Source organism: Tiliqua scincoides, chromosome 1, assembly GCF_035046505.1.
Source record: "Tiliqua scincoides isolate rTilSci1 chromosome 1, rTilSci1.hap2, whole genome shotgun sequence".
In the NCBI taxonomy this organism is placed as follows: Eukaryota; Metazoa; Chordata; class Lepidosauria; order Squamata; family Scincidae; genus Tiliqua; species Tiliqua scincoides.
The window spans coordinates 46,116,030-46,139,237 of NC_089821.1; the positions used below are offsets into that span (position 1 = coordinate 46,116,030).

Genomic DNA, 23,208 nt, shown 5'->3' on the forward strand with positions numbered 1-23,208 from the left:
GGGAAGCAAATGCATGCAGCAGCATAATCCAGATGAAAGTAAGAACAGCTTTCAGGAATCAGCAGATACATGAAAGAACTTAACATACAATTTGTCACAAGCAGCTCAATCTAGAGGTTACCCATCTGCACCTTTGGCAGGACACTTTGCACATTCTCAGATATACTGAGGAGGACACTGCCAAAGAAAATTTCCTTTAAACACCTGAGATAACGGAGATGCTTTTCCCAGCTAGCCTAGTTCCACCAACTTTTTAAGGAAATTAACTGCTACTCAAAACTGGTCTTTCAAAGATACAGTGGATAGATAGGATAGATAGAGAACATGCTAACTTCTTTGATTTGCAACTGAATCTGCAGGAAACCATGCTTGTACTACCCATAACTAAAGACAAAGATCCTTGGAAAATTAAAGTTAGATTTGGATCTTAGCAATGGCAGAGGCACGACTCATCAGGAGACAAGGCTTTAGAACAGTGGGTTCTCACACATTTAGCAGCAGGGCCCACTTTTTAGAATGAGAATCTTTTAGGACTCACCAGAAGTGATGTCATGACTGAAAGTGACATTATCAAGCAGGAAAATTTTTAACAATCCTAGGCTGCAATCCTACTCACACTTACCCAGGAATAAGTCCCATTTACTATCACTGTTAAAAGCATATACACAGTAGCCTCTTCAAAGTACAGATTCCCCAAATGCAGTCACATACCATGGTAGCATCAAGCCTAATATATTAAAAATATAGAAATGAATGGGGACCCACCTGAAATTGGCTCGCCATCCACCTAGTGGGTGCTGACCCACAGTTTGAGAAACACCGCTTTAGAATCTAAGACACTGGTCTGATTCAAACAAGCCATAGTTTATTCAGTTATTTGAATGCAGTCATAAAAGCATTCAGACAGCTGGTACCAGTTGAATCAGTTGTTCAACAATCCACAACTTCCCTGGAATGTGACAGTAGGTAAGTGGGTGGAACAAACGGGTCCTGGAGCTTTCATGGCTGTGTTTGCAACCAAACAAGCCATCATTTGTCAGGATATCTGAGCTAGCTCATCAAGACCTTACACTGTTTTTTTTTTTTCCAAATAGAAGTAACACTTGCACACCCCATAGTTCCACACCCAATTATTCTGCCCTCTAGATATTGATATAGTAAGAGATAGTTTTGATGCTTGCTTTTTCTGTTACAAAAGGCAGTGGTATAATTTCCTGTCAATCATGAATTACTTTCACTCCTTTTATTTTTGCTAGCATGGAAGTTAACAAGTTCAAGTGAAATGCAGCATGGTAAACTCACACATGCACCCTCCATGCAAAGCTAAGCCTAGAGAGTCCAATCAAATTGCATGCATTTTTTCCCTTTTTAGTGAGAGTATGAATTTACTATGGAAATCTGTTAACTGAATACCTTTTTAGAATGAGCAGCAGGGGAAGCTGAGTCAATAGATGGTGATGAAGGAGCAGCTGAATCATGAGATGGAAGGCAAGAGGGAGATGGGAACTGAGAATGGGAGAGACCTTTAGTAGGAAGTTTATTCTGTACAGAGTAGAAAGAGGAAAATTATCCCGGATGTTTTTCATATTAATGTGTGTTAAAAAGTCAGAGCACTGTATGGGCATGCATTGAAATGACTGAAGATTACAGTCTTATCACCAAAATAAGTACGCTCACAGGCTAAAGCATGCACCACTATGTTATGATTTGAGATTCCTCTCCCCATATCCTTGGTTCTCCATTCCAGTTTAATTAAATGACAGAGTTTAGCCACAAACCAGCCTTTTAACATTTGAAATGAAGACAGACACCAACATTTTTCTGAGTGCATGTTTCTGCATCTCTACAGCAAACAGAGTATTCACCTTTGGGATGTTGTCATAGCCAAACATTGAAGCAAGATGAGCAGCTTTCTCTTTAATGCTCTTTTTATGAAACTCTCTATTTGCTATGGACTGAGCTCTCTTCTGCAGCAATAGGAGAGAAAAAGCAGCAGAGTCAAGATTTGGGTCACCAAGAAAAGGCAGAAGCAGTACTATTTAGAGACACAGCATTGCTAGTTCAAGAGCCATTTTTCAAAAACAAGAAAGGTGGTATAGGAAACAGACAAGGGGAGGTGAGAAACAGAAGGGAGCAAATTTCCCATACAACTACTCTGCAACTATGCATGGCTTGCAAACCAGCCTTCCTATTCAACAAGCACTAGACTCATCGTCATTCAAAAATATGAACCATTCTTGAGCAAAAAGTGGTGAATAAATGGCAAGACACAATCGTGTATATACCCATTAATATAGGAACCAAAAAACAAGCTTTGTCATATCTACAGAACATACATGGCTCAAAGTGACCTAAAGATCAACTGCTGTTAGACCAGTTCTGGCAACATGAAGGAGGAGGCTGGGAAAGGGATGAGGAAGAAAGGGAAACAGAGGAAGAGCTTGTCACCTGGTTAATTTTTTCCTCCACATGCTGAAGCCGTTGAAGCACACCAGATAGTGCAAATGCAGCAGGACAGGAAGAGGCAAGGGACTCGGGAAGTCTGGACTCCGGTTCAGTACGTTCTAGACACTTCAAATGCCCCGTGACTGGATGAGCACCAGGCAAAGTCTGCATGGGCTCTCTGACTGCGCGTTCGGCCCTAGCTACTGCCTGAAACTAGGAAACACTTAAAATGAAAAATAAAAATCTATATTCCATTAAATCACATTCTGCCTTGCTAGGAGGTGCTAAAAGCAGAGTACATGTATATAATTGTCAGTAGGCACATTGTGCAGTTATTGACAGACTGCTAAAAGGAACAGAATGCATGCAAATCATCTTAGTTCACTGGCCAATTCCATGGCCCTTCAAATGCAACAGGCAGTTTCTTATTGCAGAGAATGTGTGGAGAGTCAGTAAGTGAAAACCTCACCTTAGCCACCAGCTTACTGGTAGCCCTAAGCAAGCAAGCCACCAGCCAGCATTAACTCCTACACAACCCAGCCTGCAACGCAGAGATATAAATACTGACTTCACTGCAGTGTTGTTATAAGGACTACTGACATAACATATGAGAAATATTTTGACAGCACGGAGTACAAAATAAATGCCAATAATTATTATTGGAAGCCCAAAGGACATCAGAGTCATATGAGAAAAATAACTTGCCTTCTGCATAAATATAGGTCCTGCTGTATAATCAACCACTATAATAAATGGGTCAAAATACTAATTATTTAAATGCAAGTACAGGTCCAGCCTTGTTATACACGGATATTTTATACAGATTTGACTCAACACGAACGGCCCCTGCAAATGAGAAGGAATGTGCTGATCCCTGGAGAAGGGAAAAAATGCCCCCTTTTAAAATCACAATTTAAAAAACTGCTTTTTACTGTTGCAGAGAGACAGTCATACAAGTGATTACAGGTATAACCTAAGTATCCACAGATTTTTTTATCTCAAAGCTGATGAGAAGGGTCCTTTAAATTAAAGGAAAGCAGTCATTTAATAATGCCAGAGAGGGCAGCCGGCTGGCAATCCATCAATCATTCTCTCTGCAAACTTCACTCCTCCCTTCCCCCTGAGTACCTGAACTAAGGCTAAAGGGCACCGATTATTATCACCGTATGCATTCTTTCCCCCTTGCTGAAGCTTCTGGTGAAGAGAGGGATTGCTGCCTCTAGTGAAGCCTAAGCACCTGGAGAGAGACTGATGGTCTGTGTGTGCATTTCAAAAGTTCAACAAGGCTGTTTTTAAATCACTGGAGGAAAGAGACTTTGTTTTTTAAACTGATTTGCTATAGTGCATTTTTTGCCATCCATGTGAGTTCTTGGAACCTCCTGAATAATGAATCTCGATCTGTGCACCATTTGTGGTGTCAGGTTAAATGGCTATATTAGAAACATGAAAGGGATTGCACCAGGGGTTGCCATGAAGTCTTCTCCATTTAACAAGAGAATGAGATTGCAACCTTATTGCCACAAGGACAGTTCATAACACTCCTATCTGCAATGTGTTGGTCCATGATCTGACATGTATTATGGAGACCTGGTTGGATGAGGTGGGAGGAGTGAGTGAGAACAGTTTGCATCTGTTGGACCACTGCCTCAGAGACTGCATTAATAACCAGTTTGGTTATAGGTCCAATTCAAGGTGCTGGTTTTTACCTATAAAGCCCTTTAGGGCTTGGTACCAGCATATTTTAGAGACCATTTCCTTCCATATAATCTGCCCTGTTTTGGTCATCTGAGATGGCCCTCCTGAATGTGGTACTATTGACAGAGGTTATGGGGATTGCGGCCAGAAATAGAGCCTTCTCAGTAGTTGTGACTGTCCTCTTTGGAGAGGAAGGTGGGATATAAATTGAATGAATGAACAAATAAAAAAAGTTAATACGGTTGTTTTCATGGCATGTATCTAGTATTCACAACACTCAAAATGTGTACAATGGTTCAACTAAACTAGCCCTCCTTCCACAAATTTGGAAACTAAGCTCTCATTTTCCACCAGGCCACCCTGGTTTGTTTAGTACATCAGCCCACATAGCCCACAGTGGGAAATTCAGCAGCAGGCTAAAATGCAGAGGAAGCTATTTAGACAGTTCTAACCACAGGACTCTGCTTAAGGAAATTTGGAAAAATTGGATAACCATGTATACTCCAAAACATTTCCCAAAGGTGTGCTCCAGATCTTTTATTGACTTCTGAGTCAACTAACCATACCAAAGACATTCCCTGGAACAAAAGTTTTCATTGGTATTGAGTGAGAACATGCACTCATACACACCACAAACATAGCTGAAAAATCTCTGCATGTTTCATGTACAAAACAACAAAAATACATAAGAAGTTGCCTCTGTCATGAAGAATGCCACCCATGGATTGACTTTGCTAGGTTAGAAACCATGAATTTTATCCTCGATTTTTCTATGCTCTTTCTGCATGCAGAATAGTGCTTCCAATGCCGTTATCTAAGGGTCAATTAGCATGACTCTTTAGCATGGTGCACTACATGTGCAAGGCAGCTTGAGACCCAGTCTGCAGTTAAGTTATTTAGCAACTGTGAACTATTAAGCACTGCTGCCAGTCACATCACTGTCTCTCAATATATTTATTATTTCAATGATTTTAAGGTAAAAAAGAGTTTGTCATAGGCATCACCTACCATGCTCTGAAGCAATAGAATTAGAAAGCACTTTTCAGTAAAGAAGCATTCCCTTATGAATGCCTACCTGCCTTTTTGGTGGAGGTAGTGGGCTATAGGGTGGATCCTTGGGTTTAGCAAAGCGAGGATTTACAGGAGGATCGGGAGAAAGATGCAAAGCTGGTCTATCTACTAGCTCCTTAATAGCAAAAATCAAGAGGAATTCAAAGGAGAAAAAGGAATAATTATGAACAATGTTAACAGGACTGTAAGAGATTGAAACAGGAGAAAAGAGCAAATACTCATGTGCTGAGAATTACAGTATACAGCTCAGGAGGCTACAAGCAGCTCTTATGCTGACATAAATACAGTGTCCCAAGCCAACCCAGACAGTTTTTTCCACAGCCTGGGCCCATCTCCGTTTGGGAGACTAGATATGAACTTCAAGAGGGATTTTTTTTTAAGCTGTGCCCCTGAAAATATATGAGTTCTTACCTAAACACATTATTTCCTGACATTGCAGGGTAATGAGTCTTGAAGCTATTGTAAGCTCGTCTTAGAAACACACACACACACACGCCTACCTTCAAAAAGCAACATGAGAACCAGCTTCAAGATCTTTAAAGCTGCATTTTGACACTGAACAAACATTTAGATAATTCAAGCTGGAGAAGAACTGAGGGATCTCATAAAGGCTTGCCTCATCTTTGGAAGAGAGCACAGCAAGCCTCTGAATCTTATATTCCAAGCTTGGCAAGCTTCACTGGCATTTCTTACAGAGAGCTCATGAGCAAGCACTGAAAGGCTAAGACCACAGCCTCTCTATAGAATCTTTAAAGGTGACAATCAAGATAGCTCATCGGTTGACGCAACAAGCATGGCTTTATATTTTTTCTTGAGAAAAACAATAACAACCTCACATAATCTTTTGTAATCCCCTTTCAGATAGCACTTGAGTTAAACAGGGCAGTCTGTTATCCAGTATAGACAGCCGTTCAATAATTTTAAAAAACCCTCTACATCTGTGGGATTATAGTTACGCAGTTCTCAGGATAAAGCTCCCATGGAAAGATCCAAAAAACATGAGTGTTGGCTGTGCATATAGAAAAATATAGGTTCCGCTAATTCATGTTATTACTTTAAATTGGTTGTAATAATTGGGAAAAAGGAAGCAATACAGTTGTCATAAAAGTATTCATAAACATGATGGTACATAATTGCAGATTCCCATTCACAGAACTTGCCTAAAAAGATTCGTATTTCTTGCCATTTTTGACATTTTCCACCTGTAATCCTGGCACAGAAATAATCCCAAAAGCATTTATGAGAAAGAACAGCGTACTATAACTGGCCTGAAATAACATTTCTTAGAAAAAGCTTAAAAGGAACCAAAACAAACATGCAACTGAACTTTTACAGGCATATAATAAATTGAATTTAATCACCTTAGAAAGCAGGCTAATAAACTGCTATAAAATCCAACCATTAAAAACAATGCTAGACACAAAATCAGGTTAACAGAGGCTTACCAGAAACTACAATATCACTTCAGATATTGCAAGTCTCATATGATGGGGGAAGGGAAGATATATATGGAAACATGTACAGTTCAATCTGAAGGAGATACCAGAGCCTTCACTTTGGACATAACACAAAAGAGCAAAAACAGAAAGTGTAAGATGGTTTGGACTTCTTCACCTCCCACATAACATAAGAAGAGCCCCGCTGGATCAGGCCAAGGGCCCATCTAGTCCAGCTTCCTGTATCTCACAGTGGCCCACCCACCAAATGATCATTACATGTTGTAATGACCACCACCTATACGCAGTTTTCCACACTGACCCTGACTGAGAACTTTTGTACCAACATGGGATCCTCCAGTGTTCATATGGAACTCACTTGCTGCAAGAGCTCTCAATGACAAGGTTGAGCTATTTACATATATCTTGAAACTGCTGGTTGGAAGCAATATCTCTTGTATTGCAAGAGATACTTATTATGATATACAGAGTAATCTTGATTTAACAGATTAATAGGGCAACGGGGAGTCTACTAATGCCCAAAGTCTGTTAAATCCAAATACTTCACTCTCCTTCGTCAATTCATTAAACCCCTACCTTAGAAAGCTCTAGGAACACCCTGGAGGAGAAAGGAGAAGCACCACCGAAGCAGCTCTCTTAGACAGGTAATGGTTGGGAGGGAAATGAGAAGGCCAGGTTTACCCACCTAGGACTTTGTGCTGTGGCTGCTGCTTTCCATTTTACCCTCAAACAGGGAGCTCTAGAAACAGGGAGTTCTTCAGGAAGTGGAACTCTCTTCTTGAGGAACTCTCAATTCCAAGGTTGGCCTAGGGAATGGAAACAGCTCCATTCTTAGAGTGTTATATTTCAGGGCAAAATGGAGAATACCACCTACTCTGGGAGACAGGTAAGCCTGCTTCCAGCACTTTCCAACCCTTAACTTCATTGCAGAGCCCCTTTGGCTTTGGTGAAGCAGCTCCGTAGTGCAGGGCTTAATGGACCTCTGGGACCTTGGACGATGTCCATTATCTCAGGTCCAGCGAATTGAGGTCAGTTAAATCAAGGTTCTTCTGTATGTGTAGATCTCAAAAAAACCCCTACAAATAGTTTTCATATTTCAAAATAAAACTTCAAAAGTTTTCCATTCATCTCCAAAAAGATGAATTTTACAGTTTTTTCTTCACTCACCTGCCTTCGTAGTGAAATACTGGGAGCATTTTCTTCAAATTTGGCTAACAGTTGAGTTGCCATGGACTTCACCTTATTTCGATGAATTTCTTCTTTCACCTCCCCCAGTTGGTTTCCAGAATTTGTTCCTCGATTCAAAGAGTTGGATGACTGAAACTAAGCATCACAAGAAGGATACGTACAGTGTTTCATTTCATGGTATAGACTAACATAGCATCTTGACAAGTATTCAGTATCAACATTTGCTGCATTTTTAAAATTGCAAGCTAGAGAAGATCCACTGTTCTCATACAGCATAGAAACCCTGCTAGCATCCTTAAAGAACAACTTTTTATTCCTGCTGTTTAAGATATATTCTGACGTCATTCAGACTTGTACGTCAAATCACTGAATGAATGGCATTAGAACCAGATTGAAAATTATATTTGTGTTTACGTATTGATAGTTGACCTGAGTCTTTGAAATGGGTTGACCAATACATTCAAATATAAATTAAGTGTAGGCCCATAGCTCAGATATGCAACTGAGCCCATAGCTCAGTTTTCAGAGATGCAAGGGAGAAATGGAAAGAAAACAGAAGTCAAGTGAAAAAAAATGGAAAGATTGCTATACCAGCCTCCCCCCCCCCCCAAACAACCCAATCAAGGTTGTTATACTGCTAGTGGAAGACCTAGAGATCACATTCCATTTGTTGATAAAAGCGTTTCACCTTCTGGACCAGGGGTGCCCAAACCCCAGCCCTGGGGCCACTTGCGGCCCTCAGGGCCTCTCAATGCGGCCCTCAGGCAGCCCCCAGTCTCCAATGAGCCTCTGGCCCTCCAGAGATTTGTTGGAGCCCACACTGGCCCGATGCAACTGCTCTCAGCATGAGGGCGACTGTTTGACCTCTCACGTGAGCTGCGGGATGAGGGTTCCCTCCACTGCTTGTTGTTTCACCTCAGTGATGCAGTAGCAGCAGCAAAGAAAAGGCCAGCCTTGCTTTGTGCAAGGCCTTTTAAGACCTGCATTCATTCATATAAGTTCATCTTTAATGTATTCATTTATGTAAACTTATGTAAATTTATTCAATTTTTGTAAATTATGTAAATTAATTCTTTTTTTCCCCAGCCCCCGACACAGTGTCAGAGAGATGATGTGGCCCTCCTGCCAAAAACTTTGGACACCCTTGTTCTGGACTAATCAAAGAGGAGTTCACACTACACCACAAGAAGTTCCACCTCCAGCCTCTTAGATTTCTCCCAATTTCTTCTAAGATGGAAGTGACTTGGCCCATTCTTTTCGTGCTGAAGGATGAGAATTGTCTGGCATGTTTATAATTAGCCAATTTTACCCAAACTATCAAAATGGATTCTATTTAAAGTATATTCAGAATGAACAAAGGGACCCATGTATTAAAGTCTGAAATATATAGTTAGATGTTTATTGTTTATGGATTAGTGTATCCCATTCAGAGAAAGCAATTATCAAACAATTTGGACATGGAAATAAAAGTTAATCCAATACGGCCAGCCACAAAATTGGCATAATGTACAGTGTAGAGGAGTATTTAGTGAAAGGTTTTAAGGAACAATTTGTCTTTATGGTTCAGATCTTTGCTATTTAGATTATGTCTCTTTCAGTTAAAAAAAAAAAGCTAAATTGACACCATGACTGTAGCATATTAGGATTACATGAACAACAGAACAGGAACGTTTGTTTTGGCCAGTGTTGATCACTTAAAACACGAAGCAGCTCACTCTCACTGATCCTTCCCTTCCATAAGGGGGAAAAAAAACAAGTTACATCAGGGGTTCTCAAACTCCTCCAGAATTCAACTCCAAAGAATCCAACTCTTGTGGGGGAGGGGAATGCAGCCACATGATCCCCAGGATCATGTTGTTGTTGGGAGGGCCAGAGGCTTTCTCCTACTTATAGGAATAAACAGCAGCACTCCTGGGGTGTGGGGAGCCCTGCAAATGCTTCTGTGGGGCTCCCCAACACACAGAGAATAAATTTGATTGTGACCCACTTCCGGTTTCTGGTATGAGAACCTATGCATTACATGTAGCAGTATCAGGAATTAATACTAACCTCTTCAAAATTTATGAGACTTTTACGTCGCCTCTTATTGGTTTCATTTTCTTCTGCCTATAAATAATGGAATTAGCAAAAATTAAATACTGCATTTTTCAATCAATGAAAAAAAAAACTACAATAATGAAGAAGCCTCACCTAAGCTAGAAATGCAATCACTTACAGAAAGAACAGAAGGACCAGAGAAAAGAATTAAGGTTCTTTGGATGAAGCAAGGCTATAGTGCTTTATTTCTATTGCTAACCAAATCTGTGAATATCTCCACTGACAGAATCTATGGAATTAACTCTAGGCCCCTTTCAGTCATTCAAAAAATCATATGAAGTTAGTTGGCTCTTTTCCACAGTGAACTCCAGGTCTCAGCACCCCTCCCCCCCAAATGGGGCAGACATGTGTACAATATAGATGGCTGTCCCCATCACAGTGATCATCACAGTCCCCATCACCCAGTGATGATAGAACAGTCAATTCTCAAAGAACAAGGAAAGAAGTGCTTTCCAAAATCAGAAAAATAAATTCAAAGCAATGTCATGTCCCACAGTGGAGATGAAATCACTGGCCTTTGAAATATACTGCACCAAATCATCATTAGGTTTGTTGCATACAATTTTCATAATAAACTGGACCTTGTACAAATTAGCAGAGTTTAGACCCATTAGTATCTCATTCTGCGTTCTGGATCAGTTCATCATTAGTGATAGGCATTTAAATATTTCCGCCATTTTCCCCCTGAAAAATATCAACCTGTCCATGTCTTGTAGCTGTCAAGGTCAACCACAGGTTACTCCCCTGTAATTGCAGTGCCAGCAATAAAAGCAGAGAGCAAGGATCAAAGAAGTATAGGTTTCCTTTTTACATTTTCTCTGCTTATAAGTCATTGTGAAAGGAACAAGAATTATCCCAAAACTAACTTCTCAGCTAATCCCAAAAGAAACATAAGACATTATGTAAAATACTCCAGCTACTAAGTACTGGCCTCTTGCAAACATAGCATCATGTCCTTTATAAGCACTAGTCTGCCCAACAAGACTAAACACTGCGGTAGCACAGTTTGTTCTGATGGAGTTTGTACAACCCCTGCTCACAGAACAACCCCTGTTCACAGAACAACCCCTGCTCACAGAACAACTGTCCAAATGTTGCAAGGTAAATACATTTTTTCCCCTTCTCTAAATAAATATGTCAACCTTATACTGTACCTTACTGAATTGGATTTTGATTGACAAGTGTGAAACCTACTTTCATTGTTTTATGAATACAACTCCAACCATTATCATATGAGATGAGAAAGTCTCAGTTCCACCTGAACGTAGCTTGCATAGTAATAGGAAGATACCTAACATACTTGTTGTAAGACTAATCTTAATTATAATGGGTGGAAATTTTTCAATCTCTAATGAGTAGTTTAGGTACTAAGACTCTCACAGATGTAAGTTTGAATTTTTTAAAACACATTAAACAATGTTTGAAATAGAGGGCACCACTCACTTCACCAACAATGGCAAACTGAAAAATCCAGTATGTTGGGTATACCATCTTACAGAAAAAGTTAAACACTGCAGATCTTACAGGCCAAGATCTTCATATAACAAGAGAATGTTACTACTGATCCTGTGGATAGTCCTCACCTGCTAAGCTAGCTGCGCACCAAAAAAGCTGCACTCCAAAAAAGTCCTCCCTGTCCCAACCAGAGCTTACTGTACTGCCAACACTGACGCTTCATTTTCTTCCTTATCTGAGTACAGGGACGCTCTGGGCAGTCGCATCTATTGTCCAATATCCCAACAGCGGGATAGCTTTGCAGCAGGATAGCTGGGCAGATGTGACTGCCCAGAGCATTCCTCTGCCCAGAACAGGAGGAAAATGAAGCAGCAGCATGACAGAGCAGCATTGCCAAACACTGGATCTGGCCTGTGGGCCATAGTTTGGCGAGAGCCGCGCTAAGCAATGACATTGCTTAGCTTTCCCACTCAACTCTATCAGAAACTGTAAAGATGCAAAGAACCTTTGCAAAAGTAGAACTTTCCATATTTGGATTTTGTCCAGAGCAAAATTATTGCTGATGGACATTTAGATTGTAAGCTTCTGAGCAGGATTTTGTTTATTTTTAATCTTTTAGTTGCATCTAGTTCTGTTGGCTGCTGACAAACTATAAATATTGTATTGTTATTAGCTGTATTTTGTTCAACCAGTTTGGAGGATGAAAAACTAAGAGATAAGGAAGGAAACAAGTTTAGGATATTTTTCTAAGCAAGACTTTGATTAACATGCAATACTAGCACAAAGAGTATTCCTATTTAAGAGCATATTTATGTTCTTGACATTAATAAAAGACTGGAAACATTCCATCTCAAGTCTTTAGTTTAAAAAATGTCCTACTCAATTTCTTAGGAAGCTATGCCTTTGTTCTGGATTTTGTAGGCAAATTTAAGTTTTGCCAGTTGGCCTTCTTTTGAGTAAATGTGCCGGCTTTGTTTTGTTTGCATGGCTGAGTGAAGAAAAGTTGTTTCCTAAAAAGGGTATGAGATTACTTGTTGGTAGCTGAACATTCAAATGATTTGAAGCTGTTATTTATAGAATGGGCAACATAAGAATGATCTTATACGTTGTGCTAGGAAAGACATGCTATGAATTTATTCAACAGATCTGAAAACACAATTGTTACACCTTTACCAAACAAAAAAATAACATTATTTCCTAGTCTGTTAATTGGCCAAGCATATTTCCTATCCTTTTCTACTTAATCCACAGTTTGTTTAAATCATACACCTATTCGAAAGAATGAATGTATCAGAAAGCTGCCCTCGGTCATTTCTACAAATATAGAAATATCTAAAACCTGAAAATATGATTTGATCATAAAGAAAAACTGCTTTATCGTCACCACAAATGAAAACATATTTACAGCATAATAGTGTTTTGTTGCAAAGAGAAAAACTCAAGACTTGAATATAAAATTCTAAATTAACTTACATCAATGTTTCACAGATAGGATGATGCAAGCTATTTACTTACTAATGTATACCTTACAGAATTGCAGGTAGCCACTTTGGGATGGCCACAGCATTTATATTTGAACAGCCAAAGGCATCCACTATTGGTGTTTAGCCCGATCATTATTAAATTCAGAAATCCATATGCATTCAGAATACAAAAGCGGTCAGAGGCTAAAATCTTATCTAGCTTTACACCATTAATGTTAGGCTGACAAATTCAGCCAATATACAAGATTTTTCAGATACAAAGCCCTTTGCTGGATCAGACCAATGGTCTATGTAAACCTGCAGATTCATCTCCAATAGCGGCCACCCAAAATTGGTAGCATGAAACATAATGCCTCTGAATAGGAGGTTCAACTTTTAGCTGTCACAGTTAATAAGAAAATGGTCTGTTAATTAAATGGTCTCTAAAGGCCATCTTAATTCAGACTTAGAAAACATTCACACAAAGCCATATATTTGAGGCATAAGGTGTTTTATTAACTTGCTATAGCAAAATGAAGCTTATAAATGTACAGAACCTTACTTTTGGTATTCTCTTCCTTGGAAATGTTAAATTGGCATAATTATTAGAGATCAGGTTGGATGATTTGGCTGAATCATTCCTTGCTCCATTTCGTCTGTCCAGAGCTCCTGCTCAAACATAAAACAAAAAATTGAAATTAAGCACGCTGCATAGCATATGGAACATTCACATCAAGCCAGTAAAGTATACTTTAAGTAACTTCCCATAAAAACGGCTTTGCAAGTTTACTGCTAAAATGCAGAAAACATACCCAAACGTTTTAAAAGCACTGTTATTTGAGACAAACAGCACAATCCTATTTATGTTTAGGATGATAATGGGGCTTGCTCCCAGAGAAGAATATATACGGTTGCAACCAATTACCTAGCAGGCTATCAGAGACGGTGCCACTGTGTCATAAGGGCTGATCAAGATACCCCTTAACATTTCATTTGTGCATCCATGGGACTACTAAGTCACACAAATGGAAATTTTTGGTGGATACTTCATTGTTGTGAAGTTATTTTCATTTGAGGTTTTGCCCAAACCTAAGAAAGACAGTTGAAGAGCAAAGTGCTGTGTTGACTAAAGCATTTCTTTTTGAATCCATAGGTTCATCCCTTTAAAAAAAAGTCATGCTATGTATGATAGGATGGAATTTAAAAAAGGGAACAGATAAATGAAAAGCTTTCTGTGAAATATTACAGTAACCTACAAATAGTGATGACCATGTCATCTTGCTCTCTAAAAACATTTTAGGTAACAGAACCCACAATCAACATGAAATATTTTTCCCATTTCCATTTAAAGCCTGAGATAACTACAGCATATAGCTAAATAGAGTTAAACATTCCAGAGCAGTTATACTGTAGCTGCTAGAAAGAACTTGGCTCAACTTCAGAGGTTGTTAAAAATGAACAACTGACTTCTCTTAAACTAAGAGTAACCTAGGTCGACTTACCCACTGTTCTCAGAGGTGTTCCCCTAAATAGTTCATAGAACTTTGAGAGGTACATGACCATACTGAGTTTATCAGGCTCTCCAGCAGATACCATCTCTTCCCCAGTGGTGACAGGAGGAATTCCAAACTCCCGTTCAGCAATGTCAAATGCCAGCTGGTTGTTTCTGACTGCATCTTCTTCATTCAAGGAGTCAAAGTCACTGCAAGATTCAAACAAAGGTTATTAACAACAGAGAAGACCTACGATTTTGACACTTTAGCCATTTCTTTTCCTTAATCATTTATTCTCTTTCTGAAACAATGGTTTAAAAGTAACCTCCCCAGGAAAGTTTGCTCCGATTGTATATAAAGATTTTGATTTGCAAATGTTGAGAGAGAAGATACACTCTGCTTGCTACAATTACTTCAAAAACTTTGGCACACATTAAAAGTTTAGCTAAATCAGAATAAACTGTTAAATTGAAAAGGGGGCTTTTTTGGCCAACTGAAAAAAGTAGAATGCGTGTGGTTTAGTAGTCAGAGGAATACTGTGGTTGGTCCTCAGGGCAAATCCTGCTTCAGGATGGAACCCAGTGGGTGGCCTTGGGAAAGTTGCTATCTCATCTTAAAATCCTCATCTATGTAAGAACAAAACAACCTAACCTAACCTAAATTGTAACCTTATTAAAGAGTTGTCACAATGTTTTAGAAGACAGATACAATACCCACATAAGTAAATATGCCATAACATCTTCATAAACCAGGCTTAATGGACACCTCGATCACATAGTACCAATCAGGTAGACTACAGTTTCTTCTGTTATGAAGTGCAATAATATGCCATCAATTTGACTAATATATTGAATAAAATTTTGAATAATCAATTGCCAAAACACCCCATTCTTTTGCACAGGGCCCATTACGAGTGGAGAGATTATACCCATGCAGTAACATTTATCACAGTTACAGTGAATAGTTTACTAATCCATTACATGGATGCAATATGCCAGATAGAAATGAGCCCCAAAGCCTTATTTTAACAGTTAAGCAAAAGCTTTTCTTTGTGCAAGGTAACATTACTATGACTTGTCCTCAGGGACATACATGTCTCTGCCACAGCCAAGTAGCACGTTAATGAAACAGAAGCAAAGGAATCCTATCTTCATTCTGATTTTCGTTTGCACTGACTGGCAAAAGAGATATTTTCTTGCAGCTTTTTTCAATCACATATTAGAGAAAGTTCTGAAAAGCTCTAGGCACAACTGGTATCACCACAATCCAATCTCTCTCCCTGTTCCTCACCAATGGCATCTGCTACCAGGAGTAGATTATTGGCCATTTGGCTTGGAGCATGAAGCAGGACTTAAGCCTTTCACACACATTCAAGAAGTGCTTCATTCAGGCCATTTCAAAAAAGGAAGATGACACTGATTACACGGTTTCTAGACCCAACTTGGCTTAGATGGAAGCCATGTGTCCTCAAACAGACATCAGACAAAATGAGGAAAGGGCATATGCATGTACTTCTGCTCCTGCCTTTTTTTAAGGACTGAACCTCCAGGTTCCTACGCCAATGAGAATGGTAAAAAATTATTATTGATATCGTGTTACCTGTGACACACTCGTAAGTACTGTCATACCTCTCCAAGAAAGGCTATTGGCACTTCAATGTCAAGTTCGAGAAAAGGAAGGCAATTTTCAGGATTGAGCAGCAGGCCACTCACTGTGTGTGGCAGACAGAAAAATACACATAGAACTGACTGCTTGCTGGCAAACTCCCACAATAGAGTTTGGGCATTTAAAAAGGAAGCCAGTAATATTACACTGGTCATCCAACATCAATTCTACAACTGGTAATATAGATATTCTGAACGTTTTGTGTTTCAGTTAACTTTTTGGTATAGAAATAATAAAGCTATACCATACGTTTTCCACAAACACCCTCTCCCTAAGTTTATTTTCAAAGTATTCTAGTGATACCTTCCTTTTAAAAACATAGCTTAGATTTCTACTAAAGTAAGCAAAAACTATCCAGTGGAGATCTTAAGTAGATCTTTGAAACTCAGCACCTTACAATGTTACTATTGGGCCAAGGACATCTACCCAAAAATCTGAGCAAACACATGCTGATGGTTGCAAAACAGATGTTAAAAAGGGAAACAAAAACCATCTTCACTGTTTTGATTGGCCTTACTCAAGTCTATATTTTATTAACAACCTGGTATAACCTACAATTTGCAAGCATTACTCACATATATAAAAAAACTTACATGAGGTCAGGTCTGAAGCGATGCATAATTGCACAAAAGGCGAGGCCATTCCTCCATGAAGTTGTGAGATCTGCGACACTAACATTCCTGTATCCTTCTGTCTGTTTCTGGCACCAGGTTAAAAGCTTGTTTGGTCTTATGTCGGATTCTGAAATTACAAGAGAATAATTGTAGGGTGTAAACATTACACCACATAACTATACTATTTCATACATAAAAAACCATTCTATACCTTGCCTCGAAAGACCAATTGATCTTCTAATGGAGCTCACTCTTTGTAGAGAGCATGGCTGTAATTCATTGGTAATGTACAAATGTTTCACCTAAGGAAAGACAAACAGATTTTATGGTATAAAACTCAATAAAGTCCTCACTATGAAGCCAAAATTTATAAAAAATCTTGAATTCTCTAAATTCAGTATAAGCATGTCATATCAATGAAGCTTTATTCATTCATTATAAGCCTTTAACTTGCAGTTTATCAAAAATTATGAATCTCAGAATATTTTAAAGTCCATTGTTGTATGCCTACACCCTACTTCCAAGTGACGAGACGTTCAGAGGTGCAGCACTATCTGTCTTTCTTTGGAGATCATTGGAATTTACAATGACTGTAATATTTGCTTTGTTTACAATATACAGATGAGCATTTGGAAGCAAAACTAGGTTACGTCCCTATATGGTAGAGCTCAAGGCACCCTGGTTCTTGGCTGGTTGCCTCCCTTGCCCTCCATTCCAGTCTCTCCCTGCCCCTTCCTCCCATCGAATCTGCCAGCACATGATGCTTCATTCACTAACTGAGAAGGAGAGGATAATTTTATACCTTGGCTCTTGCTTCAAGCCTGACTCCCTGACAGTCTTCCAAGACAGAATGAAGTTGCCATTGATAAACTAAATAATTCAGGATGCTAGTTAATTTAACAAAAACAATGGACAACCAAATTTGTGACTGTTAACCTGCTTTAATATTAGGGGAAATAAGGCAGGACTGCTTTTTTTCTTAATACATAGGTTGGCTTCTAAGTATTTCTTTGATGAAGGTACTCTCATATGTACAAGGGAAGAACGGATATTATCCATCCCCCCACTCCTGCACTATCCCATCACATATTGATCTGTTCTGAAGACTTCTCCAAAACAGCAGAACAAAACAAAACCCAATAGGACTCTATTGGCTGCAAAGGGAAGTTTGGGATAAAAAAAAAATTATCCCTTCCCCTCTTGAGTAATAGCAGTATTTTCAGTTTATAGAAGAAATAGTTAGAATTCAACCAACAGTAGATGAAATCTGCTTTTAAAAAAGTAGCTTATCCAGTCATTTTTCCATCCTTGTGAATTTGAGCCAAGGGATAAATTTTTAAACACATAACATAAAAATTAATTTCCTGAATTCCTCTTACATGCCTTGGCTTACCTGATGAGGCCGAACACAGCTGGAGTTCAAGTTTGGATACCGTGTGGCAGGGTCAATGGTATACTGCTCAAAATTCTTAGTGATATTTTCAGGTGTTGTCTGGGGTAAGAGTCTAAAAAGGCTCTCTCTGAAACACACACATATGAAGGGGATGTTTTTAAAAAGCCATATCACATTTTCATTACCTCCTGTGCTCCTGCCTATATTTAGAATGTTGGCATCTCTGAATATATTGTCTGAGCATGAGAAATGTTTAGGGTGGGGACAACACACAGACAGACATTAGTACATCTTCCTGAGACAGGAAAATAGCTGGGAAGAAGTGAGATTACATCATCCAAAATAATCTGGTTTTTATTTTCCCTTAACATAAGAACCAACTCCTCGTTTAACCACAAAACAGCACTGGACATGAAGTCACCCAGTCATCACAAGTCAGTCAGGATTCCATGTATGACAGCACTGCATTTTTTTTGTCATCCACAAACATGTGCTCTCTTAGCAATTATACAATCTTTTTTTTTTCAAACCCAAACTTGGTTTCATCATCATTGAAAACAATACCACCAACCAACCCTTCCCCATATTCTCAAGAGATGATGTTGCAGTGGGAAGAAAGGAGTATATCCCATGTTGGTGAAAAAAACAGATTGAGAGGTGAAAGCTGGTGGGATAGGAAAAATGCAGATGTTGTAATCCAGTGTTTCTCAAACTGTGGGTCATAAGAACATAAGAATAGCCCCACTGGATCAGGCCATAGGCCCATCTAGTCCAGCTTCCTATATCTCACAGCGACCCACCAAATGCCCCAAGGAGCACCCCAGATAACAAGAGACCTCATCCTGGTGCTCTCCCTTGCATCTGGCATTCTGACATAACCCATTTCTAAAATCAGGAGCATACACATCATGGCTTGTACCCCGTAATGGATTTTTCCTCCAGAAACTTGTCCAATCCCCTTTTAAAGGCGTCCAGGCTAGACGCCATCACCACATCCTGTGGCAAGGAGTTCCACAGACCGACCACACGCTGAGTAAAGAAATATTTTCTCTTGTCTGTTCTAACTCTCCCAACACTCAATTTTAGTGGATGTCCCCTGGTTCTGGTGTTATGTGAGAGTGTAAAGAGCATCTCCCTATCCACTCTGTCCATCCCCTGCATAATTTTGTATGTCTCAATCATGTCCCCCCTCAGGCGCCTCTTTTCTAGGCTGAAGAGGCCCAAATGCCATAGCCTTCCCTCATAAGGAAGGTGCCCCAGCCCCGTAATCATCTTAGTCGCTCTCTTTTGCACCTTTTCCATTTCTACTATGTCTTTTTTTGAGATGCGGCGACCAGAACTGGACACAATACTCCAGGTGTGGCCTTACCATCGATTTGTACAACGGCATTATAATATTAGCCGTTTTGTTCTCAATACCCTTCCTAATGATCCCAAGCATAGAATTGGCCTTCTTCACTGCCGCCGCACATTGGGTCGACACTTTCATCGACCTGTCCACCACCACCCCAAGATCTCTCTCCTGATCTGTCACAGACAGCTCAGAACCCATCAGCCTATATCTAAAGTTTTGATTTTTTGCCCCAATGTGCATGACTTTACACTTACTGACATTGAAGCGCATCTGCCATTTTGCTGTCCATTCTGCCAGTCTGGAGAGATCCTTCTGGAGCTCCTCACAATCATTTCTGGTCTTCACCACTCAGAAAAGTTTGGTGTCGTCTGCAAACTTTGCAACCTCACTGCTCAACCCTGTCTCCAGGTCATTTATGAAGAGGTTGAAAAGCACTGGTACCAGGACAGATTCTTGGGGCACACCGCTTTTCACTTCTCTCCATTGTGAAAATTTGCCCTTTGACACCCACTCTCTGTTTCCTGGCCTTCAACCAGTTCTCAATCCATGAGAGGACCTGTCCTCTAATTCCCTGACTGTGGAGTTTTTTCAGTGGCCTTTGGTGAGGGACCGTGTCGAACGCCTTCTGAAATTCCAGATATATAATGTCCATGGGTTCTCCCACATCCACATGCCTGTTGACCTTTTCAAAGAATTCTATAAGGTTTGTGAGGCAAGACTTACCCTTACAGAAGCCATGCTGATTCTCCCTCAGCAAGGCCTGTTCATCTATGTGTTTTGACCCACCTAGTGTGTCAGGACCCACTAGGTGGGTTGCGAGCCAATTTCAGGTGGGTTCCATTCAATTCAATACTTTATTTTTAATAGACTTCATGCTACTATGGCATGTGACTGTATCTGGGGAAATGTGACAGACCTGTACTTTTAACAGGCTACTATGTATATGCTTTTAACAATGGTGCTCAATGGGACTTACTCCTGGGTAAGTGTGGGGAGGATTGCAGCCTAGGAAATTTGCAAAATACATGCAATGTTTAGCAGTTAATGTCAGCCCTCCTGCCCTTGTTCTCCCCCTTCTCTCCAACTGGTTGGTCTGGGGGTATTTGGGGATATCGTAGGTTTCTGCAGCCACCATCAAGGCTAGGAAGCCAGACAATGAGAGATCACCTTGGAAAACCGCTTTCCCTGATCTGAAAAGAGGTTCCCAAAATCTGGGGAATCCCACAAAAGCCAAACAAGCAGTTGCATGAACTGAGAGATCTGGGGAAGTGTAGACAACCTAAGCCCTTATGAACCAAGACCAGGCACATAATCAAGAATAAAAAGGAGTTCATTAAAAGGACTGAATTAAACATAACCAAATGAAATGGGGAGCGGATGCAGAGGGACAAAAAGACTCATCAAAATAAAAAAAGGACTGATCAATATAGGCACTTGTCAAAATGTTGGCACCAAGATTTGAGTGCCAGCAGAAAACCCAATCAATTCTCTGACTACTAATTTCTGGATAATTTCCCCGATCCTTAGCTATTCACACTGCCTAGGTAGGAGAAAGACAGTGGATTCGCAGCCATGTAGTTTCCAACTGGGAACAATGCTGAACAGTCTACCCCACCCCCTTGAAAATTTCATTAGCACAGAGAAGTTAAACATAAAGTGTCTTAGCAGTCTGCTTTGGAGAAGTTGTCCAGTTGCCATCACCATGAAGGAGACAGGCTCTTAGTAACCACCCTACAAAACTGTTCACAGATATTTTAATATGGCTCAAGCTTATCACAGATCCAGAGGTAAGTATGTACCACCTGCCTGTCTGCATCATGCTAACGTGGTGGACATCGGAGATTTACTTTAGGCTGATCAACTGGCTCCAGAAAAGTACAGTTTTCTAATTCACATTTTAATTATCATGGGAAACGATATAAATTTTTCAAATAAATAAAAATAAATTGAATAAATAGTGTGAGAGAAATGGGGATGCCTACCTTTCTGCTAGAATTTCAGATGGAGATTTTCCTTGTGCCCAACTTTTCACCATCCATGCTGTGTCAAATGCAGCCAGAAACCCTCTTGCACAACCCGTGCCCATTGGCCAGAATGGCTAAGAAATAAATAACACATATGTTTGACACCCATACCATTCAAACACTCTCACACACTGGCATGACACCACATGGTTATATATCTTCCTTGATTTGTCACTTAACCAATCACTGTATTAGGGGAAACACTGGAGGAAGAAGCTGAGATCCACTCTGAGAACCTCCCCCCCAACAGATATAAGCCCCACCATTGCTAAATTCTGTAGCATCTATGTGTGAAGGTGTTCACAAAACCACCTCCTTCCCCAGTTTCCAGAATTCCTCCAACACCCTGTAGCCCCCCGCCATGACCCCACTACTGCACATGACCCTCAAGAATGGTTTTTCAGCCTTCGAAGTCTGTAAGCAGGAGGAAAGAGCAGAGAAATGCCCACAGTAGCGCCATTGCACAAATGCTGAATGCTATTTTGGGTGTTTCTTTCAAACTTATTTGAACAGCTAAAATTCAAATGGCAAAGGTTACTCCCCAGTGCGCCATAATATTTAAACACACACCACCCAGTTGCGGTTTGCAGTCAAAGGGCCGAGTTCACTAACTACTACTCTTTTGGGCAGACCAGGCTCAAAGTATTTAATTAAAAATTGAGGTATTTTCTTTTCTTTTTGAGTTGAATAAGTAACATATGGCAGCTGAAAACTTGAAAGTATTTGGGGTTGCTCAAAGTAATCCTTTGAACACATGCAGGCGCACACACAAACTCTACCTCTAGTAAACTGTCTCCAACCAGAGCAACTAGCAGTTGATGCCTGTGCCTTTCTCGTATTAACGCAGCATTTTCAGAGGCATACATGGAAGTAAAATCAAACATGGCCACATCTGGTTGCCCATAGTGGTTTACTGCAAAATCCAAGGCAGGCAGCTGGTAATCAGTTGCAAAGTCCGCAGCTTCTCTGGCATAGGACAGCAGATTGTCTTGGTTCACATTTTCTGCACAGAGGAGCATTTCAGTATCAACATAATCCTAAACAAAGGGAAAAAAAGGCACTTCAGATCTTTCCATGACAATAACACAAAATAGATCATCTTATTCTACATGGGAAAAACTACAGCTTGAGGTTAGAAGTTTGGAACCTGATACAGATTCACATTTGCTTTAAACTTTTTGAAAGAAGTTTCACACAGTACTTTTTAAAGCTGCTTAGTATAATTAAATTATGTTTAGAAACAGGAAATAAATAGGCAGCAAACTCAACATTTACTTTGAAAACAAAGTTATTTTTCTCCTCATCTTTTGCCAAAACGTATTTGATTATTACAATTTAAGTGCTCAAGTCAACAATCCACAGGTACTTATGGTGCAAACCATATTGTGTACTGGTAACACTGTCCTGGTTTTGCAAGACCAGACTAAGGAACCAATCCTATGCAACTTTCTAGTGCTGATGAAGCTGTGAGATTTGCTTTTAAAAGTGTTACAGTACTTACAACTTGGGGAGGGAGTAATGCCTTCTTTATACATACACATATCCCCATTCCATTTTTATCTAGAAACTGTGGAAGCTTGGCTGACCAGTTCATTCGACATCATGCTTTTGCTGTCAATCTAATTTCTTTAAAAGTTTCTATTTCATGGTCAGAGCTTTTTCAAAAAGTCACTGTGATGTAGAATTGACCAACTCTGAAGTTATCCCACATTTTTTTTTTTAAATAAAGCACTAACTTTCTGAGACCCAGGTTCTTAAGGAATTTCAGAGTCAGTGCTCCAAAGGTTCCTAGCC

The 23,208-nt window shown here is 39.8% G+C and overlaps 1 protein-coding gene across 7 annotated transcripts in view; it reads right to left on the reverse strand.

Annotated features, from left to right (window-relative positions):
• MICAL2 (microtubule associated monooxygenase, calponin and LIM domain containing 2) overlaps window positions 1-23,208 on the reverse strand; it is a 111,227-nt gene that overhangs the window by 20,809 nt on the left and 67,210 nt on the right. For 3 of the 7 annotated variants that reach the window (XM_066639114.1, XM_066639112.1, XM_066639113.1), the window contains exons 8-20: window positions 22,194-22,451; window positions 21,373-21,488; window positions 18,037-18,163; window positions 16,855-16,945; window positions 16,623-16,770; window positions 14,374-14,573; window positions 13,434-13,540; window positions 9,906-9,962; window positions 7,836-7,991; window positions 5,216-5,326; window positions 2,449-2,658; window positions 1,866-1,967; window positions 1,414-1,542 (exon numbers count right to left, since the gene is read on the reverse strand). In XM_066639114.1, coding sequence (XP_066495211.1) covers window positions 1,414-1,542; window positions 1,866-1,967; window positions 2,449-2,658; window positions 5,216-5,326; window positions 7,836-7,991; window positions 9,906-9,962; window positions 13,434-13,540; window positions 14,374-14,573; window positions 16,623-16,770; window positions 16,855-16,945; window positions 18,037-18,163; window positions 21,373-21,488; window positions 22,194-22,451 — 1,812 coding nt within the window. The remainder of the gene's footprint in view (window positions 1-1,413; window positions 1,543-1,865; window positions 1,968-2,448; window positions 2,659-5,215; window positions 5,327-7,835; window positions 7,992-9,905; window positions 9,963-13,433; window positions 13,541-14,373; window positions 14,574-16,622; window positions 16,771-16,854; window positions 16,946-18,036; window positions 18,164-21,372; window positions 21,489-22,193; window positions 22,452-23,208) is intronic. The other 4 variants (XM_066639120.1, XM_066639119.1, XM_066639115.1 and 1 more) reach the window with 3 other exon arrangements.